The 16,922-nt window shown below is 36.4% G+C and overlaps 2 protein-coding genes across 2 annotated transcripts; both read right to left on the minus strand.

Moving 5' to 3' along the window:
* Positions 1-601: 601 nt before the first annotated feature.
* LOC149679309 (uncharacterized) lies at positions 602-5,755 on the minus strand. The gene is made up of 2 exons (XM_089835822.1): positions 5,173-5,755; positions 602-2,209 (listed from the first exon to the last, which is right to left on the minus strand). Exons 1-2 carry the CDS (start codon positions 5,753-5,755, stop codon positions 1,320-1,322), a joined length of 1,473 nt encoding a protein of 490 aa, XP_089691948.1. The 3' UTR covers positions 602-1,319.
* A 2,904-nt stretch (positions 5,756-8,659) lies between these two features.
* LOC149679310 (uncharacterized) lies at positions 8,660-16,628 on the minus strand. Its single transcript, XM_089835001.1, has 2 exons — positions 16,347-16,628; positions 8,660-12,380 (listed from the first exon to the last, which is right to left on the minus strand). Exons 1-2 carry the CDS (start codon positions 16,363-16,365, stop codon positions 11,470-11,472), a joined length of 930 nt encoding a protein of 309 aa, XP_089691127.1. The 5' UTR covers positions 16,366-16,628; the 3' UTR covers positions 8,660-11,469.
* Between the last annotated feature and the right edge of the window lie 294 nt (positions 16,629-16,922).

The raw sequence follows: 16,922 nt of genomic DNA on the forward strand, positions 1-16,922 counted from the left end.
AAACATCATTGATCGAGAGGAACCTGTCTCTGAGCCAGCCCACGACAATCATCCATGCAATGCTGAAAACATTCAAGAGACCGACAGAGAGAACTTGCGAGCTGATCCATCTGAGTCCAATACCACGAGGTCACCGGAATGTACGAATAAGAGAAAGACAAGAAGCAAATTGCCAAAAGACGACAAAGGGACAGTAACACGATCCGGAAGAATCTCAAAGCCATCGACTAAGTTAAATTTATAAAACTCATTCTTATTTGTATAAAAAAAAGGGATGTGACATTATGCTTTGTATTATTAGTAGGCCAGTTTATGAACAGCCCCATATTAGCTTAATGTCTATTATTTATCTAATCTCTCGTGTATAAAAAGGCCCCCTCTCTGTGTTAAAAATTCAGTCTATCTCGGACCTCGATCATGTATAAATCATTGTAAATAAAACCATAGTTTTAAAAGTATCAACTCCTGTGTAGTCGTACAAACACACAACACATAAGCACAATACTAATTATTATTAAACTAAAAATCCTCTATAGGATTGACTGAAAATTATATTTTTTTCATACGCGCTAAAATATTGATATACAGTTAAAATACGCAATCATTACTGAAAAACATCATTAGAAAATACGAATTACAATGGTTTTGATAACAAACGAATTCACTAAAATGCAAAATTAATACAGCTTCAAAAAATCGTAGAACAAGCTGATTAAGCACATATATACAATCATAGAAAATAGAACAATATTACTGCATGCGAGATTATTAAGTGCATATATACCCTTGTACCTTCATAGAAAATATAGCAATACTACTTTTAATAGGATTTAAAGGCTACAATGGTTATTATACGATTTTAGTACAAATATTAGGCTAGTCATTAAACTAATAGGTTCACAGGATTGACGAAAAAATATATTTTTCTATACACGCTAAAATATTGATATACGATTACTGATAAAAATATCGAAATATTACTAAAAAACCTACGACGGCTCGGGTCAAACTAAGAGCCTATCGTATACTACGATATGGCTAAAAACGTTACTATAATTATCATCGAAAAATAAAAATTACACGTATACAAAACAATTCAATACTTATTGACTAAAGTGCTAATATATATTAATTAAAAAAGCTTACTAAATGCAAAAAAATAGGACCAAAAACGTTGCGTATTCGTTAAAATATTGTTACATGTTACTAGTTGAAATACGTTAATATTACTATAAATAATACTTGAGATACTAATTAAAATACTGATACTGGGTATCTAAAATATATACAAGTAACTTATGTTGAAAATGTCAATGATTCTATTTAATATAACCGTATGGGGCAGTTTTATTATCAGATATTATTCTAACTTTATCCACTACGACCTGATATGTTTTGGTCTGGTTGATCGTGATCAGAGTGTGATCTTGCAGACGTCTGATTTGAGGGCCAATAGGGACTTGAACCGAGTTCATTAGAGGCTCACTTTCATTGTTTACCCCCAGTAGTTTCTTCATTGTTTCAAAATTTATATAATTTTCTGTAGAGGCGTTTAAATAAAATCCTTTAACTTTGATAATGTTAGTTATTTTGCCGGTTTTAGGGTCTAGAATGTCCATAGAATAGTTCTTGGGTCCACCACTCCCCCATTCACAAATATAGGCATCCGGTCCATAGGACTCTAATTCATTTTTGAGCTCCCCTAAATAATCGCCTGTCGGTAGCAAATGAGCGCCGTCTGGCGAGAGGTACACTAGACTATCCGTGTCATAATAAAAACAAAGCTCTCCGACCTTTTCAAGATGTTTTAATAAATGTAATCGGGCCATAGCTGTTGTGAAACAAGCGATAACTACGTTTGTGTGTTTGTGCACAATCTCGTTTTCGATAATGTGTTCGTACTTTACAAGTACTGTGCTTTCGTTAATTGTTAATAGACTTTTAACCTCTATATCCGGATTTAATATTAGTGCGTATAATTTGTAGGCATCTTTGATTAGTTCGGTGGAGGTGTGTCTTGTTTTTTGGCCGAATTTACCCCAAAAAGAGTTAAGCATGAGTTTGCTAAGGCACCTCAGGCCTTCATTTTTCTCTACTTTCGTGATATCTAGTTCGACGCCCTCTTCGTCTTTGAAGCTTTTAACGTATTTCTCTTTATCTTCTTGAGTCTGGCAATCTGCTGGAAAGCCGCTAGCTAGGGTTTTATACTCTAAAAAGGTATTAACATAATCTTTAAACAGCCCTCCCTGTTTTGTTTTGGGGTCGTACTGTGTAACTTTGTATGACCAAGCCTCGTACATTCGTGTGATTTTGTAGCCATTCTCTACTGCATGACGTAACTCGTCTACTACCCATGTACCACGCAATTCTCTTTGTTCTGTAGTATGTTCGCAATCGCCTTGAAACTGGGTTTTACAACATGTGTAACATAATGGAAACGTTAATTTTCCATTAATACGAGCAGGCAAAACAGGATGAATTAGGTTTTGCGCCGGTAAGACGTCACATTTAAGAAGTCCATCAAACGAAGATATGTCAGGAAAGTTATTTAATATGATTTCAGGATGTCCTATAGGTATCTTGGATGTTTTGTTAATGAAAGGGTGTAAACTTGTGAAATCGACGTAATGAATTCGCTCTGATCCTGTTGTTTTATGGTATAGTTTTGTGGCGCAACATCTTCCTCCGAAGAATGCATCACGAGAGTCCAACCTTTTCGCTATTTTAGGCATAATGTCATTACATTTTAAAAACTCTATTACTTCTGGTTTATTTGCTTTTTCTTGCTGCCATTCACACTCCCACTTGACATTTACTCTATAATTGAGGGATTCAAATTTGGCTAACACGTTCATACTACTAAAATATCTGGAATTCAGAGTTTGAGCAGGGTCTCCATGCAAAGCCTTGTTTCTGTTTAAAGGAAAGTGTATTTTACACCCATGATAGAAACACCCCCAGTACTCGAATATTTCCTTGTTGGTTTCACAAAAACCGTCTACTTTGAGTTTTTGTATTCTGGTTTCTCTCCCTCTAAAGGAAGATTGGATAGATATATTTCGTTTGTGTGCGGTCCACTCTAGCCATTCTATAGCTCCTATTGACTGATTTTCGCTAAGTCTATAATAATTAGCGGGTATGATACCTATAGTATCGGGTTTAAGATAATTCCTGCGAAATACGTAAGAGCAAACGCCAGGAAGAGTAATTGCGCCACAATTAAATGGATCTACGCTTGTTACTTTAAGAGTAGTGTACGAAAAGTTAAACATCCTAGGAATAGTAAAACCGTGTCGTTCTCACAATAATAATTGAGTTCCTTCACGAAGTCGAAACCTTTACCATTACTATCTTCGGAGCTATGCCATTTTAAGAAGGCATCTAGATTTTTCCTTGTGAAATATTGACAACCATAAGCTTCGATAGGGGGGAGATTAGTTTCTATAACATAATTGGTTTCGTTTTGTCTATTAACATCAAAATTATGTTCTATTACGTTGAATAAAAAATGTGGAAAATACCCTTTAGCGGCGTCTGATATACCAAAAGTAGCGGGAAACTTTGCTAAAGCTACAGGGATGAAATTATAAGAATCCAGAAATAGCAAGTTAAACAATTTCATTTCTAAAATTCGAGTTCCATTAATTTTCAAAGACGGAACGAATTTTTCATCTCTATTAATGATTTCCCTAATTAGTAACTGATTATCATAATTACTGCCAAAATGTGACAGTATGATGACGTTCTTAACGGCATGCAATTGCATTAAGTAATCTAGAAATAGAGATATAGGATTTCCACCCGAGAAATGTTGTTTACGAGGTCCGAATTGCCCGCACATAATACAGTTAAAATTTAGGGATGTTTCATCTATACAAAACTCACACACGGTTATACTGACTAACAGGATAGCCTGGTGTTCATAGGCTCCTAACTTTTCCTGACATGCCTTCGTTTGTATACATTCTACGTCAAAGAAAATATACATAAGGTTTGGCTGATTAGGTCTAGGCTTTTTAACGGATGGCACTTTCAGAGGTTTGTCTGTGATAATTTGAATAAAACATAAGTGATTGCTCGGCTGATATTTCTTACAGACATGGCAATATCTCATCACACGTATGCAACTCAGTTCTTCGGGAAAAATCAATAATTTTTAAACAGTCTTTACAGTGAAAAAGGCGCTCACATAGCGGCTTTTAATGCTGGAAGATGCTAAGTGGCTTTGATAGCAGTCATCGCCTAAGAATTTTCGTAAACAAAATCTACAAGCTATCTTGGGGCCTTGGCAGATAGTGGGTCTCATGCATCTAAAACAAAAGTCGTTACATTTATGCGATTGTATTCGCCTATAGGGGATGAGGCATTTTTCGCAGAATCGATCGTGATTAAAAAGGGGCTTTAAATTTGTAATAACATTATAATGGTTATTTTCATTCAATAAAAAGAGGCGGGGCCTAGTATCATCAGGATCATTTTCGCCTAAAATCAAAACAGGGACGCTATTTTCGAATTTGTATACGAAAATCGAATATTGATTTAAATAAGACTTGAACCTTTCAAACGATTCGACAGTCCCACACTCACTAACCCTTACGTCGGCCTTATAACATAAATCTAAAGCCTCATTTCTTTGTAGTGTGCCTTTTGGGTCTATTTTAGATATAGTTGCATATCGCGTTTTTAGCGTCTTGTCACCCGATGTATCGTCGGCGTAAGCTCTATGCGCTATAGCTACACAAAGGGATTTGGCTAAACACAGGTTATCAGAACTGACTATGCGTACAATACCACGTCTATCTTTGCAGAATAGATTGAAGGGTTTAATCCCTCGGGCTACAGAGCGCCCTTGGCCCTCAGGCAATCTTACAATGCTAAAAAACATTTTAACGGGACCAAGGAAAAATGATTCCATTTCGTCATCATAGAGCATAACACTAAGCTGGTCAAAAAGAATATTAGGGTCGACTTGATCTGCTCTTCTAAAAGATAATTCTAGTTCGGACCTACAAATATTTGCCGCACTCTTTAAAGTAATTTGAACGTAATCGGTGGGTAGGTACTTACTAAGGATGCATTTGGTTACGGTACATACACTAGCTACGGGGTCTTCAGTAATTCTAAGAACTACCTCCCGACCATACATGTTAAAATGCTTGTAAAATTTCTCACTTTGTCCCATTATCTCGCAAGAGGGCACGTTGTCAATAGGTATGGGCTGGTCCGTTTCTCCTCCTCCCCATTGTACGTCGATATCATCGTCAGAAAGCGTCTCTTCAGATCCGTGCTCCCTCGGTAAGGTATCGTTCAATACTATCTCCTTTGCGGGTGGTCCTTGATCTTTTCCGTCTAAAAATGCGGCTATATCTCTATCATGTTGCGAGTTGTTGAAGTCGACGATTTGAGCTTCTTGTATACCAAGCTCAATTTCTTCTTGTCGTTTAGCCATGCGATCTACGTATTCTGTTATTAAGGGACTCGGAATCAGATTCCTTAGGTTTTCCAATTCATCTATAGTATTACAGTCCTCTGGTACTCGAGCAACTGTTTTCATATACTCGAGTAAGTCGAGGCAAGCTTCAATAGCATTTAAGTCATCCTGTACTACGAGTTGTGGTGGAGTCTGCGGTCCGTACAACGGATCTATTCGCAGATAAGCGCATAGGTAGAAATAAAACTCATATATTAAACGTAACGGCCAGGGTCTATTTATAGTCAGTTCGTTCAACGTTCTACGAAGAGTTTCAGGATCCATGTTTAGCTTTCGGTGTTTGAAGATCGACTGTGTATTTTGATCATTTCCTCGGCCCCTTTTATACTAAATTTCTTAATAGACAAGCCCACATTCCTCAATCGTTTAACAATAGCCTGATTTATTGCTTAGCAGACACCAGATGTTTTCTCACAATGCATTTCTGACACAAGCCTGTTAATATTTTACCGATTTTATAATAAAATAAAACGCTGGATTTGCTTTTTTGTCAAATAAATTAACAACAAAAGAGTGGCCTCTAAATAGAATTTTGTTATAAACACTGCAAATAAGGGACGATTTTATTGGGGTAATAAATAAAAAACATGGTGTGTAAAAAAGTTTCTAGTGATTCTCAATTGTGAAAATATCCTTTGGCATCTTCACGTCTGATAAATAATAATAACGTTCCGAATTTCTCTAACAGGTCATAAAAACCATTGTACATTTTTCAAAAAAAAATGCTACCTTAAGCTAACGAAATTTCATAATAGACACGCCCACATTCCTCAATCATTTAACAATAGCATGATTTATTGCTTGATCTTATCAGTCACCAGATGTTTTCTAACTGTGCATTTTTGACACACAACTGTCAACAGTTTACCATTTTTATAACAAAAGAACGATGGATTTGCTTTATGTCAAATAAAATGTCAACAAAAGAGTGGGATATAAATAGATTTTTCTTACAAACACCGCAAATAAGGGACAATACTTGTAATAAATCAATTAAAAAACATGGTGTGTCTAGAGATTCTCAAATCTGATAATATCCTTTGTTATCTTCAAGTCTGTTAAATAACAACATTCCGAATTTCTCTAACAGGTCATAAAACCATTGTACATATTTCAAAATGTTACTTTCAACTCTACCTTAAGCTAACCTATGACCCTATAGTTTCCCACGGTCATGAATAACACTATGAATGTGGAGGAGAGAAGTCAGCCTACACAATTAAAAAAAGCATTAAATCCCCAAAATAAATTCCGTTCATAACAATGCAATAGCACGGGTCAACCACCTCCTAAAGACATTGCCTGAACGTGTTTACAGAATAGGTAATAAAATATTTCATTAACCAGCTAGCAACTAGACATTTAAATATAACGTATTTAATTCCTTAAGAGGCTAAATTTCTAAACTTTTTAAGAAGAGACAGTGGCCACTGAGCTAGTATTCGTTATGAAAAGGTTTATCAAAGGAATGAAATTCTCAAAACAAGTCGAATAGCAAACATTAGGCGTCTTTCGCATGGATTAGAACAAAAGACCTTTCCTTTCTCCACCGATGTGTATACAAAACTCGTATAACAAAAGGCGTAAATGTGTATAATAATTGAGGTTGATTGGGATGATTTCAGAGTACAAAGATAATTTTAGCTACTGGCTAGTGTAGTGATAGACTGTAGTACCTTTAAAAGGGACACAATTGATTGTGAAAGGTTTGTAAATAAAGAAAGCTAAACCCAGAGCAATTTGGTCCTATATGTACAAAGAATTCTAGTTATTAATTAACCCTGAAAAGGGGTTAAGACTTTGGAACACCAAATTTTAAAAATGTTAACGCATTCGTATCATGTGGACGTATAGTTTATCATTCTGTAATAAAAACAGCACAGAACAATGTTTCTTCTTCTAACGTTTATTTGTAAACCCTAATTGAATACACCTGTTAATCCCACTAAAAAGATCAAAGACTTTGTGAGAAACAAAAGGATTTGAGCATGATTTTTCTGCAAAATCAATCTTAATCTCATCAAAGTTCTGTATAGGCGTAAATATCTGACAAGAAATGTTTTACTCGACCCAACTTGTTAACAATGTTGAACCCCCAATTATTTAATATCGGATTAAGAGACTTCGTCGAGCGGGAAAATCACAATATATTGTATGGTTTGCGATAAAAAGGTTAAAAAATGTACTGTTTTTTAACAAATGTTTTGATTAATCCTAGATTGATACATCATTTACTTGAGATGTAAGCACTGAAAGTTTTTGATTTAGCTGACAGATTGAAGGTAAAATGGGGTATTTAGGATAGCTTTGTTACATTATTTGCTATGTTAAAGATGATAAAAGAGCGTTATTTCGGGCATCTTTAAAAAAAGAACGAAATTAGTCTCCTAGTCTATAGTTCTGGAAAAATACTCATATATTTTCATGGTTTCGGTTAACGCACCAAAAAGGCCTTTTAAACTTGTCAGGATAATGACTGCGGGGCAAACCCCTTGAATTAAATGTTTCGTGGTAGGAAGAGTCATCAACTAACAAAACAATAAATCAAAAAATAAATTCCATTCCTAACAATACAAATGGTTCGACCATGCCCCTAAAAGCCATCACGTCTGAACGAGGTTACGTATAAATAAAAAACTGATGGGGATAAATCCTTTTGTTATGGATCAAGTTCGACCTCTTCCCCCTTTAATGTCATAAAACCAGGTGGGTGGTCCAATTAAAGAAAGGACAATAAATTCCAATGTATCTAAAAAAAGCTATGAGCATCAGACAACAATCGAGGGAAGCACCACCCTAAAGTCTGAACATATCAAGAATGAGCGACCCTAACCACTAATACTAGTGTTATCATCTTAAATTTAATCAAAGCAGTCGTCAAATTTTGTAACTATTGGTGTCAAAACCCGTATTTTTCATGATATTCAAATTTACTAGTAAGGAACAATTTTAATGACATAACTGAATGTTTAAACTTAACCATTTCGTAAGATTTCTCTCTTTTGTTAGTCCGTTTGTACGTTTCGGTTTGTAATATTCCCCCGTTTGTATACTCTCGTATTGTATCTAGACTCTTGTGCCATGGAGGGGGTCGTACCCAAGCCCTGCAGGCTTCACGACCCTATCCCTCGAGCCTTCTTAAATAAATAAATAAATTGCAACGATAAGAGTAAAGTTAGTTTTGAGGTATAGAAAATTAAATTCCTTAAGTCTGCAACACCATCGCGTTATGTATTGAAATTAATGATTCTGAAATTAATGAAAATATGCTTTTCATCGAATCATTTTGATAAATATATTGCGAAAATCATCGCAACGTTTTTAGTCATGTGAACTCTTTTTCAAATGACTCGTTTCGTCATTTTAAGGCAACTAAAGAAACAAAGTGAGTTGGATTAACTGAAGTCAGTACTTTTTCAAACTTTGTATGCACTTCTTTGGGGAATTTAGGAAACCCAAATAAGCATTTTTTATAGAAAAATGTTGCGAACAATTTTTCCTTCTATTGCTAGAGATCCACGATTCATGCACTGACATTAGCTAAATGACACTCTGTGTTGTACTTTGAACTTTTCGCTGGTGCTATATTCTGCTTTAGTAAAAAGGGAAGTATGTTTTTTCTAAAGGTGTTAGTTAAAATCTGTGTTTTTCCCTAGAACAGTGTAAATAACAGTGATATTCTAGTGTGAAACTATGTAGATGATTCGACATTGTAAACATATACTTTGGGTATTTTAATACTCGTGCTCGAATGGATGGACGTTTCCTAAGAAATACTTTGTTTAATTAACTTAGTCTCTGTATAGTAAAACATTGCTATACTATTTACTGCGAAGAGGGGGGGGGTTAAGAGGTATTAAATTTTTATTTAAATAGAAAAAAATTGGTGAAATTTTCCTAATCAAAAGTGTTTATGGTGAAACATAGAGTAATTTTGATAAATTTTGCTAAAATTTATCGAAACGTTTTAATTAATTTGAAATGTTTTTCAAATGACTCGTTCCGTGTCAGTCAATTGTCACGTGCATGACTGATTTCGTGTCGGTGGTCTATTCAATTTACCATGTATTCCTATGGGTTTTTAAGAATTTTAAATGCTCAATTTCGTTGCGAAAAAATGTAACGTGGTTGATCAAAAACGTTTCGATTGTTTTTTACTTTTAACACGAAATGCGTTGTGAATGATGCTTCTTTCAATACCGTTTTTACGTTTTCCACAAATTTTTGATTTACGCTGCCGATAATTTTGATAAATATAGTACGTTTAGGTCAATGCTTCGGTCTAATGATATATTGCCTTTCTGTTGACGCAACGGAAACATCTCAAACTTGTTGAGACTCGTCCTAATAATGCCCTCGGGGCAAACACCTGTAATCAATTAAATGCTTGAAACCCCCTCGTAGGATGAATCACCAGCCCCTATTAATAAAGCAATAGATCACTCTAAATATAAATTCCATTGATTCAATACAAATGGTTCAACCCCCTCCCCCCAAAGCCATTAAGACACGCCTGGACATGTTTACGTATAACTAAAAAACAGATGGAATGTCTTAACACGTTGGTAGTGATTCATAAATCACTCTAAATATAAATTCCATTGATAGCAATGCAAGGAATCTAGTGGCACTGCCCCCCCCTCAAAGCCATTACAACACGTCTGAACGTGTTTACCTATAAGTAAAAAAAAACAGATTGGGATAAATTCTTTTGTTATGAACCATGTTCGACCCCCTCATCCCCGTTAATGTCATATAACACACACCTGGGTGGCCAAAAGGGGATTTTGTAAACTATAGAGAGTCATTTCACTTCCGAACTCTGGAGAGAAAGGTTGTTGACAAGGTTAGTAGGAAATCATGTGTTGCGGTATATGTAATTCTTTTTTGATTAAAATGTCGCTTAAAATGTGTGCTAATTAGAAAATATATGAAGCAGTCTAGCTATATTCGTGTATACTTTAGTTAGGATCAGCATTTTATGATGTTTTATAGTAATATTTGTTCATTTTAACTGATTGCCAGCTACCAAGTTGTGTAAAAACTGCCGTAATTCCCCTTTTATGATATTAAAATGCGCTATTGTTTTAACCCTGTAACTCAATAACCAATACACAAAAGGAGTACACCTAGAACCGCGTCGTATTCGAACCTTCTTCAATAAACTATGTAAACCCTATCTCAATTAAAACTAGTTCTTTAGTATAACATAAGCATACATGGAGAGACCTCAAAATCATACAAATAATAACAACAAGGGAAGGGTAGGTGTAGAAAGGGCCTACTGAATCTATATAAATCACACCATAAATGTATACAATATCATAAAGATATATCAAATAATAACAATACAAAACATGAGTACACCTAGAACCTAGTCGTAGCTTAATGGGTACCTTTTGCAGTGTAAACCTTATCTCAATTAAATCTAGTTCTTGTAATATACTAATAACATAAGAATCCATGGAGATACCTTAAAATCATACAGAGAATAGCATTACGGGAAAGGTGGGTGTAGAAAGGGCCTACAGAACCTATAGAATTACCAATAAATCATCCCCTAAATGTACACAATATCCTAAAATACCACTAGAGTTAAGTGACACTGAATACCTTCAACACCAATAAATTACGTGACGTCATACCGATACACCAAAAATCCTCTATAAATTCAAATTTCCCGCCAACAAAATCACGTGATACGTGACGTCATCAACCCCCCCCCTTAACAATATTTTCCCCCTTCAGGTCCTGTACCATCCAGAGGAAAGAGATAGATAGAAAAGGGGGGGCAACAAATGGGGCTACGTAAAGGAGGCCAGTTGACCGAATTAATTCGGTCAACTGGCCTCTACTCTCTCTAGTAATATTTATTCGGAAAATGAAAACATTTTGTAGTACAACACATTTAGTAAATGTTCTTTCCAAGTTTGCTGAGTACCATTAACTATAATCCCTTTTATTATTCCTAGTGATTACTACGTTGATGTATGACTCTTCCGTGCGCTGCCATAATCACAATGATCACATTTGAAGGGTTTTTCACCACTGTGAATGAGTTGATGTCTGATCAAATCAATCTTCTGCGTGCTTGCATAGTCACACTGATCACATTTGAAGGGTTTTTCACCACTGTGAATGCGTTGATGACAGATCAAATTACACCTCACCTTGCTGCCATAATCACACTGATCACATATGAAGGGTTTTTCACCACTGTGAATGCGTTGATGAATGACCAAATTATTCTTCTGCGTGCATGCATAGTCACACTGATCACATTTGAAGGGTTTTTCACCACTGTGAATGCGTCGATGAGTGATCAAATTATTCTTCTGCGTGCATGCATAGTCACACTGATCACATTTGAAGGGTTTTTCTCCACTGTGATTGCGTTGATGTCTGAACAAATCATTGTTCCGAGTGAAAGAGTAATCACACTGATTGCATTTGAAAGATTTTTCACCACTGTGAATGAGTTGATGTCTGATCAAAGCATTCTTCTGCGTGCATGCATAGTCACACTGATCACATTTGAAGGGTTTTTCACCACTGTGAATGCGTTGATGTCTGATCAAATTATACCTCTCCTTGCTGCCATAATCACACTGATCACACTTGAAGGGTTTTTCACCACTGTGAATGCGTTGATGTCTGATCAAATTATACCTCTCCTTGCTGCCATAAACACACTGATCACACTTGAAGGGTTTTTCACCACTGTGAATGCGTTGATGTCTGATAAAATCATCCTTCCGCGTACTTGCATAGTCACACTGATCACATTTAAAGCGTTTTTCCTTGGTATCCTTTCGGTTGTCAAGTTCAAGATCCCTTTCATTTTCAGGTGAACATTTGTATCGAGTTGAACATTTTTTCTTGGATTTTCCTACAGAAAAGAAATAAATTAAAACCTCAGATGATATCATACAACACGCTTCAAAAACATTGTACTGTTGAAGGGCAATTGATAAAACAGGTTATGCTTAGGCTTAAAAAGACACAAAGACAAAGAAAACAAGTTCGTAAACAAAAATAATCCATGTCCGAGTCGAACAGCGGTCTCCAAAGACTTAACCTTACCTAACCTAATACATACCTTGAGAAAGTGGAAAAAAAATAATAAAAAAAATTGTAAGGTATTAAAAATAGACTTATAAAACAGATTCTATATTGATTTGTTTGATTTATATTCCACGTAAACCTAGGAGGTGCACAAATCTATGACTGTTAAAAATATTTGCAGTGATGACACCGGTTTCGATCAAGGAGGAGGCATGGATGTTTTCCTCCTGATTCGATTAATTAAACTTAAAGAACCGTCAGGGTCTCTATTTAGAGACAACGCTAGTCTGCTTTTGCCTTTAGATGTTTAGCATGTGCCAATTTTAATTTCGATCAAATCCCCTCTGCAGAGACAATTAAACATTAATGAGCTTTGTACATTACATTATCTAAAAAATAAACAGAAATACATAAAATTTCATCCACTTGGGATCTTTAAGAGGACATAGACTGCATATAAATATCTGATAGAAGCAGGAGCAGATGACAAAGGAGTCTCGGACGCCAGCTTCCATAATGTAGAGGGCAATGGGATCCGCGAACGTCACGGTTATTAACCAAAATCATTATTCCAGTGCCACCACTCGTAGGAAATTTGAGCTTTATTTTCCAACCAATAGCGTGGCTGCAAAGTCTCGAAAGGAGATCTGGGAAATCGCGTCTGGAGCCTCTCTTTAAAAATGCGTATCGTCTGCTTATAATTAGCCTAGGCTTAGCGAGTATTAGAGTTAAAATATGGATTTCAACGGCTTTTTAATCTTTTTTGGGACTAAAATTCATAATCAAAAACCCAGCGAGTAACGTATGTACACTATTAAAAAACTAAAATGTGTTTCAGTGCCATTTTTTCTAAATTTCTTCTTGAATTAAATGATAGCTACAAGAGGTTGGGAAAAGAAATCACTCACGATCTTTTAAAACCCAAAAAGTAAGAGACAGTGATTTCGTTTCCAACCTCTTGTAGCAGTCAATTAATTCAAAAGAAATACGGAATATTTTGGCCCCAAAACACATATATAACATTGTGTTTCGGCATCTTTTAAAACCTTGCTTTTATCTTTTGAAAACCCAAACCCAATCATTCCAGTGGGCACAGATTGTTAATTAAGCATTGGCTTACCTGGGTTTCTCAGCTAGTTTGGACTTAATTTGACTATTTAGTAGGTTGAAGTCACAAAATGTAGTCTTATCTTTTATCTTAATACCAACGGTTACAGCTGTTTGAATAAAGTAATTATATTGTGTATATTTATGTCGCGATCGGATAAGACGAACCTCAGTAGCCACCGTTAGTCCGTTATTACAAAAAAAAAATTCCCAGCAGACTTTGGTGCCAGATATAGTCCACCAAAAACATCGTCTGCTATAATGTCTGATAGCGCCTCTAGGGCAAACGATACCGCTACAGCTGTGACGTACGCGGGTGCCATTGCCCTCTATATTGTGGAAGCTAGCGTCCGAGACTCCTTTGTCATCTGCTCCTGATAGAAGGTATAAGGGGAAGGGCTTAAAACATTGCTAAACCGCCCGCTCCTTCTTCCTCGCGTTTCATTGGCTATTTATCCTTTTTACCTCTCCGAGTGACGTATGTCACGGAGAGGTATTACACCGGCCGTGTCTGTCTGTCTGTGTGTCTGTCTGTCAGACTCCACGTGACCGCGTTCGCAGTTTACAAATCGGAGCAAACAAATACCCGATTTCCGGAACGCGTTCGCGGTTCACGGAAATTTGGCCATTCATCTGCCAACTCCAGTCTTTACTAACTGGCTTCTAAGGACCATAATCTGCTAGTCTTTGTCCATCCCACATGGACACTAGCCTATACTTGCTGGCTCGTAAGCACCACCATCTTCTGTTCTTCGTCAATCCCACATTGACACCAGCTTCTATGCACCACCATATTCAGGTCTTTGTCCATTCCGGCTTCTTCTCCATCGTTATCGTTTGGTTTTAAGATATACGCGGCGATCGGCTAGGGTTACGAGAAACGTCTAGCCTCCCAATGGCAGGGCTTCCACCATCGGTTCACTTGGGATCTTTAAGAGGACATAGACTGCATATAAATATCTGATAGAAGCAGAAGTAAATAGGGGAAGGGGAAGGGCTTAAAACATTGCTAAACCGCCCGCTCCTTCTTCCTCGCGTTTCATTGGCTTTTTATCCTTCTTTTACTCGTTCACACAAGGCAAAGATAACTTGTTTACAATCGGGTCTATAGCTACGTATGTCACTTAGCTTCTAACATCAAATACATTAGGTGTGACGTGAGTGTTTCTACATCTCCTCCCCTTTAATTCAATCAGAAGGGCCCAGAAAATGGCGAGTTGAAGATTTTTTGAATTCCACATGTCACTGATATCAACCCTGCAGCTTGGTCGAATTTGGAAATTAACTAATTGTGACTGTGTATGTCATAAAGAAAAAACAAACAACGTTCTCAAATATATATATACAATACGTTTATTATGGGAAAGTTCGCATTCTGCATTACGTAAAGTTCTAACGTGGAATGAAGTTTGAATATACATATATATATAGTATAGTGAAATATGCGTGACAACCATAAAACCTCTGTAGGTGCATGATAACACCTACAAAGTAGTGACAAAACACAAGCAACGGTAAAGTTAAGCCTAGCGACAATTTTACAGTCTCTGGGACCGTCCATAAGCTACGTCACGCAAAAAATGTCATTTTCTGACCCCCCCGTCCCCCCTGATCACACTTGGTCACGTTTTCTAAGACCCCTCCCCTGAAAACCACGTCACATTTCTTTGACCCCCCCCCTCAACGGACTATTATTTGTCTTAATTTACCAATTTAATTTGATTAATTTAAAAAGAGATTCTTTCTTCTTTTCCGCTCAGACATTTTTTGCTCGACTTGAAAGTCAAAGTTCTTTTCCGTTTTAAGCTTTTACAAACATCGTTTGCCTCTGATTGAGCTTTAGAACATTATTTTCCACTTAGCACACTTAATAGTTTTCGACATTGTCACTTGAAAACCTAGGCTAATCGAGCTTGCGATTCAGATTTTAAAAATGTGCGAAAGAAACGAAACCATTTATATCGGATGGAGGATCCGATTCATTCTCGCTAATGCTAGTGGCGAATTAACAGTGACATTTGAGCGTTAAAGCTGACACTACATTTAGCAGTCCTTATGCGTACGTGTAGCTAGTTCTGCAGAGAACGGGTCACTTTATTTTAAATGCGCTGTTTAAATTGGCTACACGTACGTGTAAGTAGGTGATCATTGCATACAATTTCTACTATTTAGGCGATGATGGAATAAAAATTTGTGTTAAATTATAGTAGAGGTCGTTCTCACGGTGGACTTTGAAACGTTGCGTTTTTTTCTTCCAAAACAAATGGGTCAATCGACCTCTTACTGACATCGTAATAAAATTAAATTGAAATGTGACGTCACACATCGAAGGACCCCTCCCTCCCCCCTCGTCACGGACCGTCACAAACTTACAAACCCCCTCCCCCCCATAAGAGTGTGACGTAGTTTATGGACGGTCCCTCTCCTGTTTCTGTTGAAACCAACTGGCACAAGAAGTGATGACGAAGTTAAAGTAAGAAAAGAAGCAAATTAAGATTCAAAGCAAAAACATATTAATCAATTATTATGGTAAAAACATCATTCTTTAGAAGCGAAGATATAATTACTCATATTCCATTTTTAATATTAAATATTGTTAATGATTAAATTCATGCTTATATTCAATAACACAAACATAGTGTCACTACCAGTTTCCCCTTAAGACGTTAGGCTAGTTACATACCACAATTTTGTAATACCATATAGCCCGTCCGGTGAGTATTCCGTGACGATAGGTTTTTACTTATTCCCTTCTGGTTTTTACAATTTTTCAACGAACGAAAACTTTTTTCTTAGTATCTAATACAGTGGTAAAAAACAGTAATGTGTGAAGCGAAAATGAAAACATGTTGCGCAATTACCAAATTCAGAATTGGTTCTTTCCAAGTTGTAAATTGCCGAGTATTCCATTTTATTGGGAATGCGTTTATGTACTATCAAATGACACCTCTGCATACTGCCATAATCTCACTGATCACATATGAAGGGTTTTTCACCGCTAAGAATGCGTTCATGTTTGTTCAAAACATTCTTCTTTGTGCTGGCATAATCACACTGATCGCATTTAAAGGGTTTTTCACCAGTGTGAATGCATTGATGTCTGGTCAAATCATCCTTCCGCGCACCTGCATAGTCACACTGATCACATTTGAAGGGTTTGTCACCACTGTGAATGCGTTGATGTCTGATCAACCCATTCTTCGTCGTACTTGCATAGTCACACTGATCACATTTGAAGGGTTTGTCACCACTGTGAATG

This window comes from Phalangium opilio, unplaced genomic scaffold (genome assembly GCF_054372755.1).
Source record: "Phalangium opilio isolate 3A_F unplaced genomic scaffold, DU_Popi_V2 ptg000041l_1, whole genome shotgun sequence".
In the NCBI taxonomy this organism is placed as follows: domain Eukaryota; kingdom Metazoa; phylum Arthropoda; class Arachnida; order Opiliones; family Phalangiidae; genus Phalangium; species Phalangium opilio.